Here is a 21,791-nt window from a genome sequence, read left to right as displayed (position 1 = left end):
GGGGTGACCAAAGGGGTGTCCTGACTCAGACATCCCGACTCCACCATGTACTGACCCCAAAAGACTTGGCCTCTCAAGGCTTCAAGAAATGGGAATAATAGTAGTTTTTATGTGTGAAATAGGAATAACCATGGTCCTATTCTATAGTGTTGCTGTGGGTATCAGATAAGAAAATACGCATTAAGCATCTAGCCTGGCACATGGGGCTCAACACATCCAGTTCTTGTTTTCACTGTGAAGCTGACAAGGCCGTCCTAGCACAAGTCAGAAGAGGTGGAGCCGCCCACTGCTGAGCTGGCTTCTTCTGTGGCTGAACTCTGTCCTGCTGCGGGTGTCCTTTGCAGGGTGTGGGCTGTGGTCAAGGGAAGGGAAGTGCCGGGGAGCTGAGAGACGTTAGGGTCGGCTGAGATTCAGAACCTCACGGAGCTTCAGGTTCTCCATCTATAAGAGTGGCAGGCTGGACTGATCACGCCCCAGGTTCTCTTTGGCTCTGACATTCAATGAGTCCAAACTCCAGGTAAGTGTCTGACACTCCACTACGGACTAGGAATTTAGCAGTGAATGAGACCCAGCTCCTACTCAAGGATTTCACTGGCTAGTGGGGAAAACAGAGAACCAAATGATGAGGATGCCACGTGGTTGGTGTTATAACAGAGAAAAGAACACTCTGCTTTGAGGAGGGGCATGTGGCCAAGGCTGGATGCCAGGACCAGAAGGAGCCATGTCGGGAGGGAGAGCTTCCTGGCAGGAGTTGCAACATTTATCAAAGTGATTTTTAATATGAACAGGATAATTCCAGCTATTTTAACAGATTTTAATGATTCCCTAATTGGTTTCACAAGCTCATTGTGCCCCACATTAAATTACCTTCTCCTTGGATATACTCTTCCCTCATGCCAGCTCTAAGTAAATCCTGAGTAATATAAACAACACACAAATGAAATTTAACTGGAAACTGCTGTTTGGGATGAAACTCGGCATTAGCCAGAAATGCTTCTTCATTTCTTCCCAAGGATTGCATTAACCCTGTGCAAACACTCAGGGAACACTGGACAGTTTTTCAACAACACTGGGTGGAGGCTGTCCTGGGACTTACATTGTCACATGTGAATTGAAACATATTTTTGCATTCCACAAAACTCAAGAGGAAAAAACCACCTTCTGCTACGAGCAGAGTTAAGGGTACTTGTTCACGGCATGCATCCAAAGTATTCTCAGAGGAATATTAGTAAGTTTTGGGCAAAAAAAGCTTCTTTGGCCAAACACATTTGGGAAACACAGTTTAAACAAAGATAAAGAGATTTCATCACTGTAGAAGTCTAAGATAATTTAATATGCAACTGTGGAGTACAATTCTCTAGGAGGAGAATAGACTGCCAAGTTTCCCAAATGGATTGACCATGGAATTCTTGTATTCATGGTGTATCTATGGGGACTGATTTTGGAAGATATTTTGGGGAATACTTATCTGCAGGTACTTTTCATTTCAGGGTTTCTGCTGGTGACCTTAAAGAAATGGATCCCCCACTTTGCAAGGCAAAGCTTTGAAGCATACCAGGTGCTTTTGGCTCAGCAGACTGAACTGATATCACTTGAGTAACTACCCATCCCTCCCCAATTTACAACAGAAATGACTCAAGTCTGAGATAGGGAGAAATATATATATCAGCACTGGCAACCAGGGAAGGATGTCAATGGTGAGAAAACTTTGAAATGTATGGTTCAGGCAAGAATGGGTAGAGGGAAGAGCTGACAAAGCCTGAATTCCCTGCACTTGAGGAAAAGGCTCCAGCAAGACCAACCTACAAGCTTACAGCCACCATGGCTGAGATCAGCACAGAACACGGCATGTGGTGAGGGACAGCAGATCTCTATCCCTCCCTCCCAGTAAGTCCCAGCAAGCAGTATGGCAGCAGAATGTCTGCGCTTGCTACTGGGGGTGTTTGTGACTTTAGTTATCTTCCCACCGTCAGCCTTGGTCCTCATGTACAGACAAGTGAACCTTGGTCAGCTGACAGTAAAACTGCAGCAAAGCTAAACATTCCTCTTCTGCCCATGTCAGGGCCTGAAATATCCTTCTGGAACCCATGTGATCGTTGATGGAACCATTCTCAACTCTCAAAAGTGGACAACCACATAGTGACCTCTCAAAGTTGAGCCACATGGAAAAAAAATCACAAGCCTATGAAAAAGAAGCTACCGAGTTAAAGAATTAGAGCCAATGTTTCCACTAGAAAAGGAGACTTTCTTAATAAAAAGAAAAGAGAAAAAGCCTAAATTCAACTATCAGTGTGACATAAGAGGATATAATATTTATGTGCAAGGCACAACCTTAATTCAGCAAAGACGGAGTTCAGATGAAATGTGTACTTGTCAAACTTTTAAGAAAATTAAACAGTAACCATGAATAGAAGATTTGGATTGAGAAATTCTCCAAGATTTTGGAGCAAAGGATAAGGAAATTAATATGATGAGCAAAAATCTAAGTGGCAGGGAAAGCAGATTTGAGAAATCAATACAGAACGTCCTAAAGTGAAGAGAGCAACTGAGAAGCAGCAGCAACTCTGAAAAACTGTAGATAAATTCTCCCATCGTGAAGAAAGACTTGAGTCTGCAAACCAAAACAGCCCACCTGGCAATAATGAAAATGAAGGAAAACTGACCTATACTACATTCACTTGAGTGAAAATTCTGAATTTTAAGGCAAAGGAAAAAACAACCTAGAAATGTCATAATGAAAAAAAAAAAAAAGAAAAACAGGCTACCTAGAAAAAAAATAATAAAAGCTGGTCTCAGACTTCTCTACAAAGCTAATGCTGATCTGCAGGTACTTTGCATTTCAGGGTTTCTGCTGGTGACCCTAAAGAAATGGATCCCCCACTTTGCAATGCAAAGCTTTGAAGTATACCAGGTGCGTTCAGCTCAACAGAGTGAAGTGATACCACTTGAGTAACTACCCGTCCCTCCAAAACTTACAATAGAAGTGACTCAAGTCTGAAATAGGGAGAAATGTAAATCAGCAATGGCAACCAGGGCAGGCTAGCAATGGCAAGAACAGGTGGAGGGACCAAGAAGAAACCCTATGACCAAGAATTTGAGAGCAACAGGAAGAACTTCTCAACCTTGCAAGAAGTCATGAAATGAAGCACCTGCTCACCTGTCTTATAAGAAATTATTTTAAAAATCATCCTGGCACAAATAAAATGGAATAAAACAATGGAGGGGGCATGGTGTAGATAAAACGAGGGGTAAGCAATGAAACCAGTGAAACCAACTTAGTGTCAAACTAACCGTAGGTAACATGGCCATGGAATTTGTTGCAAATGGCAAACCTGTTTCTTGAAAGAGATTTGTGTCTTAGCCTGTTTTGTCTTGCTATAAAGGAATAACGGAGGCTCGGTAATTTATAAAGAAAATAGGTTTGATTTGGCTCACAGTTCTGCAGGATGTATAAAAAGCACCTGCTCCTGGTGAAGGTCTCAGGGTGCTTCTACGCTGGTGGAAGGTGAAGAGGAGCCAGCATGTGCAGAGATCACATAGTGAGAGAGTGGGGAGACAACAGGCTTTTTAACAACCAGCTCTCCTGGGATCTAACAAGAGTGAGAACTCACAGACCCCCCCACCACCAGGGAGGGAATTAATATATTCATGAGAGGTCCACTCCCATGACCCAAACACCTCCCACTAGACACCACTTCCAACATTGAGGGTCCAATTTCAACATGAGGTTGTGGGGCGGGGGGGTGCACAAACAAACCACACCATAGTAGATAGATAGTTAGATGGATAGATAGACGTCAGTAGATAACAGGTAGATAGATGATGGATAGACAGATGATAGACAGTAGGTAGATAGATAGATATAGATAGATAGATAGATAGATAGATAGATAGATAGATAGACAGATAGACAGACAGATAGATAGACAGACAGATGTCAAATATCTAAAATCTAAATTCTGGATGCAAAGCCTCAGATGACTTTCAGCTCCATTGGCAGAGTGAAGGAGGCAGCAAGGGTAATGCTTAAGCATCCAGACTCTGGAGTCAGCCTCCCTGAGTTTGAATCCCAGCGTCCCCACCCGCCAGCTGTGGTCCTTGCCACCCCCGCCTGTGGCCTACTTCGTCCCAGTCATCACACATCTCCCAGCTCTCATAAACTCTCCACACCCCTCCCCATGTGCACGGCTGCTGCCCTAGTTCGGCCTCACAGCTTCTCCATGGGTTATTGTATAAGTACTCCTCTTTATGGTCCCTTTGCTTTCAGGCCTATTCCTGTCCCTCCTCTCCCTTCAATCCAACTTCCAGAAGAATAATTTAAAACCTTCAGTGTAGGGAAGGGTACAAATTCCCAGGAATGTAGGAAAGGGTGCAAACTCCCAGGTTTAGCACACAACGCCGCCTCCCCAAGATCTGAATCTATCTCCCTGTCCAGCCATCTTCCCTAGTAGCTATAGTGAATTACATTTGGTTCTCAACACAGTGTCTCTCTCCCACTCTGAGAAAGCAGAATATTATGGTAAGGGCATCAAAAAGCCTAGTTTTGCAACCCAACCTTACCAGTTACCAGCTGTGCAAACTGGGCTGATTTCTTCACTATTCCAATCCTCACAGAGATGATAATAGTGAATGTACCTCATTAGGGTTGTTGTGAAAATTAAAATAGCACAATGCATGGAAATGATTTTTCACTGAGCCAGGCACATAGTGATCATTTGCAAATGAAAACTGGAATCATCATTACATCTCCCTTGTCCTTGTCCACACTATTTCCCATGCCTGTAATGCATTTTTTCAACCAGCCAATTCCCACATCTCCTTTGTGCTTCTGTTCCAGCTCAAATGTTACTCTCTCTTTGCCTGCTAAGCTTTCCGTAGGGCTTGGCCACAGTGTGTAGCAAGGAGAAGCCAGTCTTGGTACTCCCAATTAATGGCATTCCTCTCCTACATGCATGTTTCCCCTACACGTGTCTCGGTTATGACCCTTGACCCATGGCTTTGCAATGACCCGCAGGCCTACCTGTCTCCTCCACTGGAGGTGAGCTCCTTAAGAACAGGAACTGTGTCAGACTCACCTTAGGATCCCCACGACCTAGCAAAGTGGCTGGCCTGTGGCAAGAGCTCAGAAAGTATTTATGGAACAAAATGGAAGAGTGGCTTTGCCCTGCCTGAGAACAAAGAGGCCAGAAGACTTTGCCAATCATCATTCTCCATCTCATCAGCTAAGGTCATCATGGCTTTGGTGCCTGGTGAGATCCTGAGCAGTAGGCAGAGACCTGATGTACTCATGCCACATGGGTAGGGTGGGATGGCTGGGGGCTGGAGAAAGCAGGGGTCCAGCCAATGCCTTGTGAGTTGGTGGCCTCAATACAGACAAGCAGCTTTTGGAAATTTTCAAGTGAAGGGAAAACAAACACAACGATCAACAAGCAAACTGCAAGAAGTGCAAGGTTCTTGTAGATGAGCTCATGGCAAAACTGAGCCATCTAGTGAAGTGACAGCACTGGCCTGACCACAGCAGATTCTAGCCAAAACCCCAAAATAACCTCAGGCCTCTGGCATGCTGTGGCCAAGGCTTACTGAAAGTCTAGCAGCAAAGTGAGGACAAGCATCATTTATTTCACCACTAAGAAAGCACACAAGGGAGCCAACACCCGAACTTCCTCCTGACCCAGATGGTCCTGGTGGGAGGTCACCTGCTCTGGGTCAAGCTCCCAGGGTCAGACCTTGGCTCTGCTGTGCAGACACAATGCCAGTTAACCTGGCATTTTCCATGGATTGTTAGGTGATGAACCAGGCAGATCAGATGATGGTTACTAGAAAGGAAGATTTGTTGTAGAAAAGACTTTTGGCTCAAAGCTGAATGTCAGTCCATGAAATTCAAGGTGCTGGGTGATAACAATGGGGTAGAGGCAATTCACATCTTCAGGTTTTCAAAGTGTTCTTTGGACTCTGAATTCACCCCACAAAATGGAAAATGCAGCCCATCATGAGGGATTTCTGACAGAATGAACACCTGAAGCATTAAACAAGTGACCTGATTGTCTTTAGAACTCTTCCTTTTCTTTTAGTCATATCCCAAATATTTTAAATGAAACCTATTCAGTATAAAGCCTAGTGAGGCTAATTGAGAAGGCCACTGTGTAACAGAAAGGGCTTCTGGAATGTATGAGAATACGCTATGGGATTTACATTTAACAGGGAGTCGGCAGGGAGGAGAAAGAACAATGAGTGTACAACTAACCCTCTCAGGTATAAACAGACATGTTGCAAGTGGTTTGTCAAATAACCCTTGTTCACTCCACAAAGTCTACCTCTGCTGCCCACCTTTAAAGATTTTGCAAGGTTGCCTTTAGATATTTTTAGCAACTTTGCTGCTCAAGAATCTTCATACTTCCTAACCAAGTTATTGTTGGTAATTAGGGAACTTGAACTCATGAGCAAGCAAGGGCAGCGTTCCCCATGAACACTTACAACGCATCATCCAATCATTGAGGGAGTTGCACTAATTCCATGACCTTATAATAGGGTAAGAGTGCCACGACCTCATTTCAACTAACTCATCTAAGCTAGATGATTGTCTCTACCATCTTAAAAGATTTCTGGGAAAGCAGATTCTATAAACTTGTTTGGAAATCCTGGTAAGAAATTCTTTCACATACCCATCCCTCAAAGTGAGTGATTTCTTTGTCTAGGCAAAAAATTCCCTTTTACCCGTCTCCCTCCCTCCTTCTATCCTCCCCTTCCTTCCTTCCTTTTGTCCATCCATCCAACCAGTCTTCATGAAATACATACTATCTGTCAGGTCTGAGCTATGCGCTAGAATGAGATGATGAACGAAGCATGCCTCTTGCTCTTGAGGGATCTAAACAGTAAGCACAAAATAGTGTTATATGTGCTAAGAATGTAGTTACAATCAAGAAACAGAGTATTAACAGCCACAGAACAAGGTGGCACAGCTAGGTATCCTGTAGGCATGCTATTATCATCATGTATGGAGATGGTGTTGTTTTCCAGAACCTCTATCTTGACGGAAACATGACCAACTAAATATAAAAACAAACAAAAATATACAACTGCTAAATTCAGTGCAGACCACTCAATCCAATTGTCTGGAATGCCTCTTTAGAAAATTTAGATTGATTGCTCAAAAATGACATTTTCTTTTCTTATTAAAGTCATGTAAAACTTTGGAAAATACAGAAATGAATAGAAAAGAAAAAGTAGCCAACAATCTACTATACAGAGATAACAGTGATTAATATTCTCTGTATAATTTTTCAATGCATAGATACACTTGATTCATTTATAATTTAAAAATAAAATTGGGATCATGAGGTGCATGTTTTATAGCCTGTTATTCTTTTTAATACTTCTTAGCACTTTGTTCTTTTTTTTTTTTTTTTTTTTTTTGAGATGGAGTCTGGCTCTGTCTCCCAGGCGAGCGTGCAGTGGCTCAATCTCTGCTCACTGCAAGCTCTGCCTCCCAGGTTCACGCCATTCTCCTACCTCAGCCTCCCGAGTAGCTGGGACTACAGGTGCCCGCCACCACTCCCAGCTAAGTTTTGTATTTTTAGTAGAGACACGGTTTCACCATATTAACCAGGATGGTCTCAATTTGCTCACCTCATGATTCGCCCGCCTCGGCCTCCCAAAGTGCTAGGACTACAGGTGTGAGCCACTGTGCCCGGCCAGCACTTTGTTCTTAAATATCCTCTAAAAGCATGCCTGTTTAATTATTGTCCAGTATTTTATCATGTAGATGTCCCATGCTATTTTTAACCAATTCTTTGTCATCGAAATGTAGATTAATTTGAGGTTTTCACAATTATTGTTAATGCTTGAACACACATGCACACCTCTCTGAGTAATTCCTTGAAATAAGTTCCTAAAAGCATAATTTCTGTATTTCAAGAGGTGCACATTTTAAGATATTTAATACATACTGCCAGGTTATTCTACAAAGGGTTTGTACTAACCTATTTTTTCACCAGCAGTACATAAAAGTGTCCATTTTTTTAACTTTACCAACATTGTATATTTTGTCTTTTCTATTTTTTGCCTTTTGACAGGTGAAAGATGGTAACAAATTGTTTTAATTTGCAGTTCTGATTAATAGTGAGGCTAACTTTTTCCATACGTTTAGTGTCTCTATATACACATTTTTTAGCACCCTATTCATTGCCTTTGCTCATTTCTCTCTATTAAGTTAAACTCTGCCTTCTGGTAACTTTCCCTTTTTCATCCAAATTGTGCCTTCTGGAACTATCCTAAGTGAGATTAATTCCTCCTTCATATGACACCCCCTCAAATACTTGAAGACAGAAATCATGTCTCACTTTCTCCAAGATAAACACCCCTGGCTCCTTCAATTATTTCTCATGCGGCAAAGTTTCAAGGGCCATCGTTGAAGACTTAATGCATAATAGTCCCACTGCTCTGCTACCCTGTACACTCACAGTCACAGTCACAGACCTTCATGCAACTTCAGAAAAGATTATCCTGAATCCTCTTTGCAGACTCTCTGGATGCAGTCACCTGTCTGCACCTTGGGCCTCAGCCTCCTTTCTCACCGCCACCCATAAGGACACTAAAAGTGAGTCTTTCCATGATCAAGGCATTTATCATGTGATATCAGGGGGCTGGAGCTCAAATAAAGTGGTAAGAAGAAGATCATTTTGAGACTAGAAGCAGGAAGAGAAATTTGCCTGGTATAATTAGAATGATTAACTGACTCAAGTGAAGAAAGCATCAAGAAGAATGAGATGGTCACCTTGGAATGGGGCAGAATTTGTCAGTACCAATCCTGCAGTATTATGGGCTTCCTCCAGGAACCCTGTCCTAACCCCAGGCAGGTTAGGGACCCTTTCTCTGCCCCCGCAAGGCTGACTGCCATGACCACACTCCCCACAGTCACCTGTGCATGCACTGATCTCCCCACCAATCTGTGCAATCCCTGAAGGATGGGTCTGTGTTTGTACCCCTGAAAGCCTGGCTCAACAACTGCCACCCCTGGGGCCACCACACACGCTCGGTGAACTGGGCCACTCTCAGAAATCTCCCTTCCAGTGGTCCAAATCCCTTTACTCTTAATTTCCTCTCAGCAAACAAACTTCTAATACAAATGTGGTTTCTCAAGTACTCAAAACTGATGGGTTCATGAGACATTGGACATGAGCATCAATGCCAGGGACAAGGAGCCCCATGACATTACTGAATTCCACCTGGTTAAAACATGCACTTATGAGAATTCTTTCACACTCCCTGGCTCTGAGAAATTCTAGAACATTGTCAAGACTTTCTGGATCTACAAAGCTGAGGTTCAGGCTCTGAACACCGGGAAGGCATTGCTTCTTAGGATTGCCACCCTTGAGTCCAGCTGGAGGCCTTTGGCAAACAATATTCTGACATTTCTGTGCATTATGGTCTAAGTAGAAAAAAAAATTTTAATGTGTATATATATACACACATATACGTAAATGTCAAACAGATATATATATATATGTATATACAGTCATGCAGTCATTATGCAGTTGTTTTGGTTAACAACAGACTGCATATATGACAGTGGTCCCACAAGATTACAATACCATATTTTTATTACACCTTTTCTATGTTTAGATATACAAATACTCACCATTGTGTTACAACTGCTAAAATACTCAGTACAATAACATGCTGTACAGATCTGTAGCCTAGGAGCAACAGGCTATCCCACATAGCTTAGGTGTGTAGTAGGCTATATCATCTACATCTGTTTAAGTGCACGCTATGATGTTCACACAATGATTAAATTGCCTAATGACACATTTCTCAGGATGTATTCTCATTATTAAGTGATGCAAGGCTGTATATGTATACGTATGTATGTATATGCTGATTAAGGGTACAAACTTAGGAATCGAGCTAGCTGGGTCCACATTTTGGCTCCATTATGTATGCACTAGCTGTATGAGTTTAGGCAGGTTATAGCTCTGTGCCTCAGTTTGCTTGTTTATCACATAAAAATGATAGCATCCTTTCCATGTGGCTGTTGTGATGATTAAATGAGTTAACGTAGCTAAAACATTTATAATTACATCTGACCCATAGTAAGCATTCAGTAAGTATTTATTATTATTATTATTTACATTTAAGAACTGCATTAAGGTGCTTACTATATTTGTGAATATAGAAAAGTCATTCTTTTTACGTTTTAAACAGTATCTAAAAATTACTTTGCTTTCAAATCATCCATATTGTTCATGGAAGGCCTCACATACAAGGTCAGAGGTACAATCTACTAGAAGACAGCAAGGCTTCACTGTCTATTGACAGAGCATGGTAATGAGCAAAGGAATGTACGTGACAGGTCTATGAGTTGGTCGGAGATAGGACTTGGATCATTCTCCTAATACTAGAGATTCAATTTGTCACTACCAGAATCCATTATTAACATAACCCATTACCCAACGAAGGCAATGATATATATTAAGTTTAAGCTAGTTTTTCTTAGAATTCATGATTTTTTCATTTGCTTGCCAATTATCAACATTCTATGAAACATTTTATTTACTCCAAGCATGAAGACAGCATTGACATTTCCTCAAATGTATTATTTTGCCGTATGCTTTGTGTTCTTGTGTATTAAAGTATTTATTTATATGGACTGCAATGACGTGTAGAATTTAATAAAAATTTACATTTTGCAGCTTGATTTGTAACAATTATTATTGCTATAGCTGCTTTCTCCTTATGTACCTTTTATAAATTGATGCAAATTTATTCAATATCATGATTTGTGTAGTCATAAAATACACTATTGGTATTTGCTTTTATATTACAAAAATATATAGTTTGTACATTTTTACCAGTAAATTTGTTGGATTTTTTGGCCAGGATATTTTGTGTACCACAATTTTTTATAGTCTGATTTTTAATTTTTTATGCTTTAACTCTTCTCCTGTTTAGAAAAAAAAAGTGTAACTTGCTGCCAGCACTCATTTAATTTTACATAAACATGCTCTTGGAGTCTGAAGCAAATATGACTGATTTTCAATGTGAAAATAAAATATAAAATCTGTTCTTTGAGTTATAGAATTCTAAACAGAAGCAACAACAGAATCATCTGAATCATCAGAATTGTCTATCTCAGTAAAATCAGATTCATCAAATGAATCTTTGGCCAACAACTGTTCAAGAACAATGTTAACATCGTGTCTAGGAATGCTACATTTTCTAGGATTTGTATTTTCAGCCATTGAGAATTACTATATTTTGTGAATGGAAATATCACTACTAAACACAAACTGCTATAAATAGAATGTCTTTTGTTTCCAAAGTCAATACACTAGAGCAATGTGACAATAATAAAAGCAAGATACTTTGTGGCAAAGTTATCTTGGGGTAAACTCTACAGCCACAAGTGCTACCGGCGAGTATTCTCAGGGCAAATGGGAAAAGGCTTAAACATAGACAAAAATAGAAAATGTAACAAACACCCATGTATCCAAACACAGATTTTTTTCCCTAGCTTTATTGAAATATGATCAGTATATGGAAAACTGTACATAATTAACATATCCAATTTGGTAAGTTTGGACATATGTATACACTCACGTTATCATCTCCACAATCAAGGTAGTAAACATATCCATGACCTCCAAAAGTTTACTTTTGTATGTTTGTTGGTATTTTTTATTTTTATTGGTTTATTTATTTTTTTGTGGTAAGAACACAACATGAGATCTACACTCTTAAATGTCTAGGTGCACAGTATCTTATTGTTAACCATAAGCACTATATTGTACAGCAAATCTCTGTAATTTACTCATCTTGCTTAACTACCTTCTTCAATACACAGATTTAAAACATGTTAACATTCTGCCACATTTACTTCATGTTATCTTTATATTAGAGAAATAAAAAATACCCAGTGTAATTGGAGGGCTTCCTGATACCATTCTGCTTCCTTTCTCCCCAGAGGTAAACAGAGGTTTATGACTTTAATAACCGTGTGTACACTGATGACTCTTGAATCTACATCTTCAGCATGAACTATCTAATGTACTGTATATTTGATTACTCATCTTGTTTATTGCCCATTTTTATCTTCAGAATACAGAATTGTGTCCATTTTGCGCATGTGAAAGGAAAATAAATCTCAGGAACCCCAACTCACTAATCCAAAGGGAAAAGTCAAACTGGGAACTGGGTCATGCAAACCTGCCTCCCATTTGGTTCCTAAATAAGACAGGTACAAAGATTAAAAAAAAAAAAAAAAGTAGCCAGGCGCAGTGGCTCACACCTGTAATCCCAGCACTTTGGGAGGCCTAAGCAGGTGGATCATGAGGTCAGGAGATCGAGACCATCCTGGCTAACACGGTGAAACCCCATCTCTAGCAAAAAAAAAAAAAAAAAAAAATACAAAAAATTAGCTGGGCTTGGTGGCAGGTGCCTGTAGTCCCAGTTACTCGGAGGCTGAGGCAGGAGAATGGCGTGAACCCAGGAGGCAGAGCTTGCAGTGACCAGAGATCACGCCACTGCACTCCAGCCTGGACAACAGAGCAAGACTCCATCCCAAAAAAAAAAAAGCTACATACCGCCCCACAATTTGTTCATAAGGAAATTCCTTATGGGCCCCAAATCTTTACCATAAAACAGTTCTGGTGAATTTCACCCTGGCAATGAAAATTCATAGCTTATCTTCACAGGTGTGAGACAAAGGACAGAACTCAAAGACATCCTTCCGCTCACCTGAGAAAAATGCATATCTGATTGCTTCCTCTGCTCTACTGTTTATGTTATCTGGCTTATCATTGAGCCAGATGAAGGCAAAAGTGACTATTTACCGCCACCCCCCCACCAAATTGTATATTCAGTGAAAGGCTGATCAAAGACTCAAAAGGATGCAACTGTTTGTCTCTTATCTACCTGCACCTTTTAAAAAATGTATTCCTCTTCCCCCCATATCCACCCTTTTCCCTTTAAATATTGAAGCCCTCAAAATCATCTTTGGAGAAAGGCATATACCTATCTCCCAGGCACATTTCCTCAACTTTGGCAAATAAATCTCCTAAAATGATTGAGACTTGCCTTGGTCATTTTCATTGATTTACATGCACTACAATATCTACAGTGCCTGGAACAATGTCTCGACATACATTGTAGGTGGTCAGCAAATACGTGTTGAATGAATGAATGAAATGATATTTTTAACTTTACTTATGAATGTATTATTAATGTGTTTTAAAATATACACAAATGGGCCCCCACACTTTCATGGGTTTTACCTCCAGGAACCCACCAGGTTCTCACAGTGAAAAACCAAGAAAAATCACCCCCCTATCTCTGGTAGTGGGAGATAAAAAGTAACCATTTTGAAATATGTCCAGAGCATTCTCCATAACAAAGACCTACTCTCCAAGAGAAAAGACTTTACCAGAACCTTATCTCACCTACAGAAAAGAGGAGTTACTCAATTCCAGCCCAACTCTATCCTTCCCATATGGTGTAAGGGGAGGGAGAGATAAGAAACACTTGTGAAGGTCACAGCCCCAGGACACAGACCCATGAGGTTTAATCATAAGATTACGGAACAATTTCTCTCCCCCCACTCCTCATCCCACATCAACAGGGCTCAAATAGCTGCAAGGCATACTCTATTTAAGACTATTTAAGAAAAAGCTCTTTGAGCCAGGAGCCATGGTTCCCGCTTGTAATCCCAGCATTTTGGGAGGCCAAGGCAGGAGGATCACCAGGTCAGGAGATCGAGACCACCATGGCCAACATGGGGAAACCCCATCTCTACTAAAAATACAAAAATTAGCTGGCCGTGGTGGCGCACACCTGTAGTCCCAGCTACTTGGGAGGCTGAGACAGAAGAATTACTTGAACCTGGGAGGCAGAGGTTGCAGTGAGCTGAGATTGCGCCACTGCACTCCAGCCTGGTGACACAGCAAGACTCCATCTCAAAAAAAAAAAAGAATAGAAAAAGAAAAAGCTCTTTGAAAAACCAAAGGTAGTAGGAGAGAAAAACAAGAACATGAGAGGAATTTATAGCCTCTGGAACCTATAGCTGCAATATTTAAAACATTAAACACAGCCCAACTCCTAGGAACATTAATATAAAACCCTACACCAAAGCCTAGTTACTTCAGTTCCTATTATCTGATACATCATGTCTGGATTTCAACAAAGAATTACAAGGCATACTAACAAGCTAGAAATAAAAACATAGTTTGAAGAGACAAAGTGAGCACTGGAACCAGACTCAGGTGTGAAACACATTTTGAAATCACCAGATATTTAAAATAATTGTGGTTAACAACTTATAAACTCTCATGGAAAACACAGACAATATGCAAGAACACATGGATAATGTAAAGCAGAGAGATGGAAACTCTAAGAAAGAATAAAAAAGAAATGCTCAAATTAAAAAAAAACTGTGACAGAAATGAAGAAGGCCTTTGGTAGACTCATCAGTAAACTGAAAACAGTCAAGCAGAGTTTTGATAGACTCATCAGTAGGCTGAACACAGCCAAGGAAAGTATCAGTGAACTTGAAGATATATCAATTTGAAACTTCCCAAACTGAAATGCAAAGAGAAAAAAGGAATGAAAAAAAAAAGAACAGAACACTCAAAAATTGTGGTACAATTTCAAATGATACAATATTTGTGTGATTGGAATACAAAAGGAGAAGAAAGAGAAAATGGAGCAGAAGAAGTATTTTTTTAAATGATGTCTGAAAACTGTCCAAAGTTAATGAGAGACATCAAACCACAGATCCAGGAGCCTCAGAGAATACCAAGCAGTATTACAAACAAACAAACAAACAAACCCGTCTATGTTTAGGCACATTATATGCAAACTGAAGGAGACCAAACATAAAGAGACGCTCTTAAAAGAAGCTAGAAAAAATAATCCCACACTACCTATAGAAGAACAAGGATAAGAATTATGTGGACTTCTCTTCAGAAACCATGATAATAAGAGGAGAATGAAGTGAAATATTTAAAGCACTGAAAAAAAGTAGCTGCCAACCTATATTTCTATATCTCATAATTTCAATCCTTCAAATGCGAAGGAGAAATAAACATTTTCTACAAAAAATCAAAAACAGAATTCATCACCAGTAATGCTGCCCTGTAAGAAATATTAAAATAAGTTCCTTGGAAGAAGAGCATCAGAGAAGGAATAAATAGAGATATAATAAAACATTTTATTTTTATTGTAAATTGATCTAATAGATATCTGTTTGTTCAAAGTAATAACAGTAACAATGTATTGGGTGATGATAGCATTCAAATAAGTGACATGAATGAGAGCAATAGTATAAGAAATGAAAAGACAGAAGAAGGAAGATTTTATTATAAGGTGCCTGCACTATACATGAAACGGTATATTTTTTGAACATGGATAGATATACATATATATACATATTTGTAATTGTATATAATAATTGTAAATGTATGTTGCAAACTTAGGGCAAAGAATAAAAATATTTTTAAAGAAACTAAAAAAAGGCAAAAAAATAAGAGGCAAAGAAACAAAGAATGAGTGCAATGAATAGAAAACACGGTAGCTATCAATCAAACTATATCAACAATCATGTTAAATGTAACTGGTCTAAATGTATCAATTAAAAGATTATGAGAGTGGATTAAAAAACTAGATCTGACTATATGTTGTTTACAAGAAACCAACTTTAAATATAAAAACACAGTTAAGTTGTAAGTAAAAGGATGGAGAAAGATATACCATGGGCCGGGCACAGTGGCTCACACCTGTAATCCCAGCACTTTGGGAGGCCGAGGCGGGTGGATCACGAGGTCAGGAGATTGAGACCACGGTGAAACCCCGTCTCTACTAAAAAAAAAAAAAAATACAAAAAATTAGCCAGGCGCGGTGGCGGGTGCCTGTAGTCCCAGCTACTACGGAGGCTGAGGCAGGAGAATGGCGTGAACCCGGGAGGCGGAGCTTGCAGTGAGCCAAGATCACGCCACTGCACTCCAGCCTGGGCGACAGAGCGAGACTCTGTCTCAAAAAAAAAAAAAAAAAAAAAAGATATACCATGCTAACAGTAATTAAAAGAAAGCTAGAGAAACCCTATTAATTTCATACAAAGCAGAATTCAGAGCAAGGAAAATTATCAGGGATAAAAACGAACACTTTTCTTTGAAAATATAACAATCCCTAACATATGTGCACCAAACGACAGAGCATCAAAATATGTGAGGTAAAAAAACACCTACAAGGAAAAATAGGAAAATCCACTCTTATAATTGGAGATTTCAACATTCCTCCTTCAGTAACTGCTACATTGAGCAGGCAAAAAAGTCAATACAAACATAGTTGCCCTCAACAGCACTATCAATCATCTTGATCAAATTGATGTTTAAAGAATACTTCATCTGGCTGGGTGCGGTGGCCCACGCCTGTCATCCTAGCACTTTGGGAGGCCGAGGCAGGTGGATCACCTGAGGTCAGGAGTTCCAAGACCAGCCTGGCCAACATGGTGAAACCCCATCTCTACTAAAAATACAAAAAATTAGCCGGGCATGGTGGCACACGCCTGTAATCCCAGCTACTCAGGAGGCTGAGGCAGGAGGATCACTTGAACCCGGGAGCTGGAGGTTGCAGTGAGCCCTGATCATGCCTTTGCACTCCAGCCTGGGTAATGAGCGAAACTCCGTCTCAAAAAAAAAAAAAAAAAAAGAATACTTCATCCAACAACAGCAGTATACATATTGTTCTCAAGCTGACATGAAATAGTCACTGAGATATACATACTACATTCTGGGCCATAAAGTGAACAAAAAATTGTTTAACATTGTATTTTTTTTTGTTGTTTAGGAACAAATTTATTGATATATAATTCACATCAGTGGTTTTTAATATAGTTACACGGCAGTGCAACTATTACCACTATGTAATTTTAGAACACCTCTGTCACCCCTAAAAGAAACACTGTATCCATTAGCAGTCATTCCTCATTCTTCCCTGCACTACCAAGAAACCACAAATCTATTTTCTGTCTCCATGAATTTGCCTATTCTGGACATTTTACATAAATGAAATCATATAATATGTGGCCTTTTGTGTCTGACTCTGTTCACTTAGAATGACATTTTTAAGATTTGTCCATAATATAGCATGTATCAATACTTCGTTGTTTTTTATTCCTGAATAATATTCCATTACAAGAATATATCACATTTTATTTATCTACTCATCACTTGGTGTACATTTGAGATGTTTCCATTTTTTGGCCATTATGAATGATGTTGCTATGAACATTTTCAATTCTCTTGGTTGTATATTTAGGAGTGAAAATTGCTGAATTATATGGTAACTCTGTTTTTAATATTTTCAGGAACTGCCAGACTGTTTTCCCAAGTGGCTATACTATTTTACATTCCCACCAGCAATGTATGAGGATTCCAGTTGCTCCACATCCTCACCAACATTTGTTGTTACCTGTCTTTTAACCACCTTAGTGAGAATATGATGTATCTCAGTATGGCTTTTATTTGCATTTCTGTAATGATTTAGATACATTCATCATTTCAAATTGCCACTCTGACTTTATAGAATGCTCTGGGTGACAGAACCTAGAAACAAGTTGCTAAGACTCCAATCACCTTTGTACAATTACCTCTTTTTTTTTTTTTTTGAAATGGAGTCTTGCTGTGTTGCCCAGGCTGGAGTACAGCGGCGAAATCTTGGCTCACTGCAACCTCCGCCTCCTGGGTTCAAGCGATTCTCCTGCCTCAGCCTCCCAAGTAGCTGGGACTGCAGGCACCCACCACCACGCCCAGCTAATTTTTTGTATTTTTAGCAGACACAGGGTTTCACCATGTTAGCCAGGGTGTTCTCAATCTCCTGATCTCGTGATCCACCCGCCTTGGCCCCCCAGAGTGCTGGGATTACAGGCGTGAGCCACTGCATCTGGTTGTACAATTAACTCTTTATAGAAACCTTTGTTTCAAGTAGCAGGATGTTTCCCAATTACAAAGATCATTGTGTTCTAACTACAAAGAAAAATAAGAATATTTTCCTACCTATTCCTATAAGAATACTTTTCTAACAGGACACCATGGTCAGGTATGAGCAGCACCCAGTTCCTGTGGAATTTATATGCAGGTCTCCTTACCTGCTGGTGGCCAGGCCTTGATGTATCCTGTGCAGTGGACCACAGCATATTGGGCTTCTCCTTCTTTCACAGGGCCAAGGCCATTCCTAAAAAAGAACATTTGTGAAATTGTTTTCATTATATGAGGGTGAGGCAAGGATGTTGATGACTCCTCTGGCAAATAAGCTACTGGGTTCCCTTGTCTGCCTTTGTGGTTTTGAATCTTGACTCCTCACCATCCTGTGTTCCTTCCTCCCACATGGTCTGAAAATCAAAAATAAATTCCACCCAACATCCTGTTCTCTCTCATCTCTGCCACTGCCACCCTGATGTCTGGTTCTCTTGGTCCTCATCACACTAAGCCCCTTCTTTAATCTAGGCTGCTTAGCTTAGGGTGTTTAGACTATCTACCAGAACAGTCCCAAAATGTACATCAGAAGAGATACTGACCTGAACCTTTTCCTCATGGTGGTTATTCTGTTTAGAGGAAGGTGGTCCAAAGGAGCATTTCCACACCTAAGATGTGACAAATGTATTAGAATGAGCAAAGACCCAGGCAAGCTTATTCAATATATGGTGCTGCAGTCAAATAGATGAGCCTTAATTGATGCTTACACATTTATTCAGGTGAGGCCTATAGCCAATGTTCTTCAAAAGTGCAGAAGCAGACCTGCATGCCTTTGAATTTTTTTTTTTTTTTTTTTTTTTTTTTTTTTTTTTTTTTTTTTTGCGACTGAAGAAAGGAGAGTGTGACCCACATTACAACACACACTGAAATTGTTTCAGGGCCCAGTCCAGGAGCTGGAGACCTACAGAAAGACTCTAGGAGAGACCTGCCCATGCTCAGTCCTGAAGATCATTTCAGTGGAACTCCATGGCTTTTAGGAAAGAAGGGAAGAGGGTGATGACAGCAATAATGTCCCTTCAGGCCTGAGCAGAGACATCAACTTAAAACAGATGTTGCCAGTTAATGAACAGTAGCATCTTCTCAGGCTTTAGCATCACAGCTGTGGAAACTCTCTCCTCCCATACACTGTTCTGGCACTAGGGACAACCAGACAGCTGGAAGTCTGCTGATGGCAGAGGAGAGCGTGGGGATAAGAGATAAACAGGTAGAGAATCCGGTCTTTCTGTGAGTCCCCATCTGGGTGGCAGGGGATGGTGGCATCACACTGCACACTCTGGGACAACCTTTTCTGCCTCCCTTTTCAATGATCCTCTCAGCGCCTCAGGTGCTGAACACCCAAAGCCTGCACCATGGCCAGGCTCTGACTGCTGCTTGCTATATCCATTTTTTATGTGCGTTTCCATTTCCCAACTACATCACAAATGATATCCTGAATATCTTAATTTTCAATACAGCAGGGATAAGAGTCTAATTATACTCTGAGACCTTAGACAGCTGCCAGCACTAGTGTGGTCTTCACAGGAGGCTCACCCCATGTCATTGCTGCCCAGCAATGTTTGGCCCTCTGCCCTTTTCTGGCTGACTATGCCCAGTGCTTTGCCGAAAGTAGCTGTTTTATTTGGAGGAAAATGTTATGTTCTCAGTAGATGGCAGCACTGCCCACCTCTCAGGTAAACACAGGCAGTATGGACCTGGCACTTCAAAGAGAAACCAATATCACGCTCCCTGGAAGGACACTAGGGCAGGGAAGGGACTGCATGAATTTCATTGACAGGGCAGTGATAATGGCTTTATAGGCTAATGGAAATGCCATACTATGGCACTTTCAATCAATTTATTCATAAGGGAATTGCTTAGATGGTACGATTAAGATTTGTATTGCTGGTGCTCTACTGAATGTCTACTAAGCTAGGATAGGCATTTATTCACCCAAGCACTGCAGGACAAACGTGCCGTGACTAACTACACTAACTGATGGCATTTCATCTCTGGGTGGACAGCAATGCAAGTGGATCCCACTGCCCAACTTGCCCCTGCTGCTGAAGGAGGGGCAGGCAGTCTGTGGGGACCCAGTCCTAAGTTAAATGGAGACATGTGTGCATTCTGTCATTCCAGTACCATCCTGTGACCTGAGTCAGGTGGTGAAGAGGATTTCATCTGTGCCTTCAAGAAGAATTCCAGAGGCTCAGCCTCGAGAGGAGGAGACTCAGAGAAAACAACAGCAAGGCTCAAATCCCTGAAGGGCCATTTCTCGTAAAACGGAACAAATGGTCTCTGCCAGCTCTGAGGGCCCAAGAAGTGGGTGAGAGAAGCAGGTCTCCCCGCAACACAGGCAACCTTGGTGATCTGAGGGAGACCAACTAGCCTGTACATAAACAGGTTTTGCTTAAAAAGTGTAGTTGCTTTAAAAGATTACTTTAAATTAGGGAAAATAGATACTTATTTTAAAGCACCTGTTGTTTGGAACTTCATAGTACGCAACGGATGCCCCAGTCCAAGTCACAGTTCCTGTGGCATGCAATTAGGTGAGGGTGACATTAGTAAGTGGCTCAGTTGTACTGCTACGTGCCGTATATCCTACGTGCCATGTCTCCTGCTGGTTCGCTATCTGAGGTCCAGTGATGGACATTCAGGGCTCACATTCAGGGCTCATCAGTAGCCTTTGGCCTTTGATAACTCCTTTTTTCCAGAAACTTCCTTCGCCCTCTCTTGTTCCCTTTGCCCTCTCTTCTTCCGCTCCCACCTGCCTCACTGCTCCTTCTCAGTCTCCTTTGCTGGTTCTTCCCCATTCCCCTGAGGCAAGAAAGCCCCAGGACTCAGTCCTCTGTCTTCTCCTCTGTCTATATCCACCTCCCATGCGATTTCACACACATCTCAGTTTTGAGGCCTTAGATACTATTTTATTGATGTCAATCCTCAGGTCCATATCTTCAGCCCCAACCTCTTCCTTGGATTCCAGAACTACATGTCCAACTGTCTGCTCATCTTCCCCGTCTAGTTGCCTATGGGCATCTTTTTTTTTTAACTTTTATTTTAAGTTCAAGTGCAGGTTTGTTATATAGATAAACTCGTGTCATGGGCTTTGTTGTACAGATTATTTCATCATCCAGGTATTAAGCCTAGTACCCATTAGTTATTTTTCCTGATGCTCTTCCTCCTCCCACCCTCCACCCTCTGAAAGTCCCCAATGTGTGTTGTTCCCCTCCATGTGTCCCTGAGTTCTCATCATTTAGCTCTCACTTGTAAGTGAGAATATGTGGTATTTGGTTTTTTGTTCCTGTGTTAATTTGCTGAGAATAATGACTTCCAGCTGCATCCACATCCATGCAAAGGATATGATCTTTTTCTTTTTTATGACTGTATAGTATTCCATGTTGTATACATACAACATTTTCTTTATCCAGTCTATCACTGATGGCCATTTAGGTTGATTCCACGTCTTTGCTATTGTGAATAGTGCTGCAATAAACATATGCATGCATGTGTCTTTATAATAGAATGATTTATAGTTCTTTGGGTATATACCCAGTAACGGGATTGCTGGGTCAAATGGTATTTCTCTTTTTAGGTCTTTGAGGAATTACCACACTGTCTTCTACAATGGCTGAACTAATTTACATTCCCACCAATACTGTATAAGTGTTCCTTTTTCTCCACAACCTCACCAGCATCTGTTATTTTTTGATCTTTTTATTTTTATTTTTTATTTTTATTTTTTATTATTTATTTATTTTTGAGATGAACTCTTGCTCTGTTGCCAGGCTGGAG

At 40.7% G+C, this 21,791-nt stretch overlaps 1 protein-coding gene across 6 annotated transcripts in view; it reads right to left on the bottom strand.

Annotated features, from left to right (window-relative positions):
- Nucleotides 1-21,791, bottom strand: part of ARNT2 (aryl hydrocarbon receptor nuclear translocator 2) — a 201,153-nt gene that overhangs the window by 71,514 nt on the left and 107,848 nt on the right. For all 6 annotated transcript variants that reach the window (XM_030814898.1, XM_030814894.1, XM_030814897.1 and 3 more), the window contains exons 7-8: nucleotides 18,566-18,631; nucleotides 18,137-18,222 (exon numbers count right to left, since the gene is read on the bottom strand). In XM_030814898.1, the coding sequence (XP_030670758.1) occupies nucleotides 18,137-18,222; nucleotides 18,566-18,631 (152 nt within the window). The remainder of the gene's footprint in view (nucleotides 1-18,136; nucleotides 18,223-18,565; nucleotides 18,632-21,791) is intronic.

Source organism: Nomascus leucogenys, chromosome 6 (genome assembly GCF_006542625.1).
Source record: "Nomascus leucogenys isolate Asia chromosome 6, Asia_NLE_v1, whole genome shotgun sequence".
In the NCBI taxonomy this organism is placed as follows: Eukaryota; Metazoa; Chordata; class Mammalia; order Primates; family Hylobatidae; genus Nomascus; species Nomascus leucogenys.
Note: the sequence above shows the minus strand (reverse complement) of the source record. Positions and strands in the feature narration are given on the sequence as shown.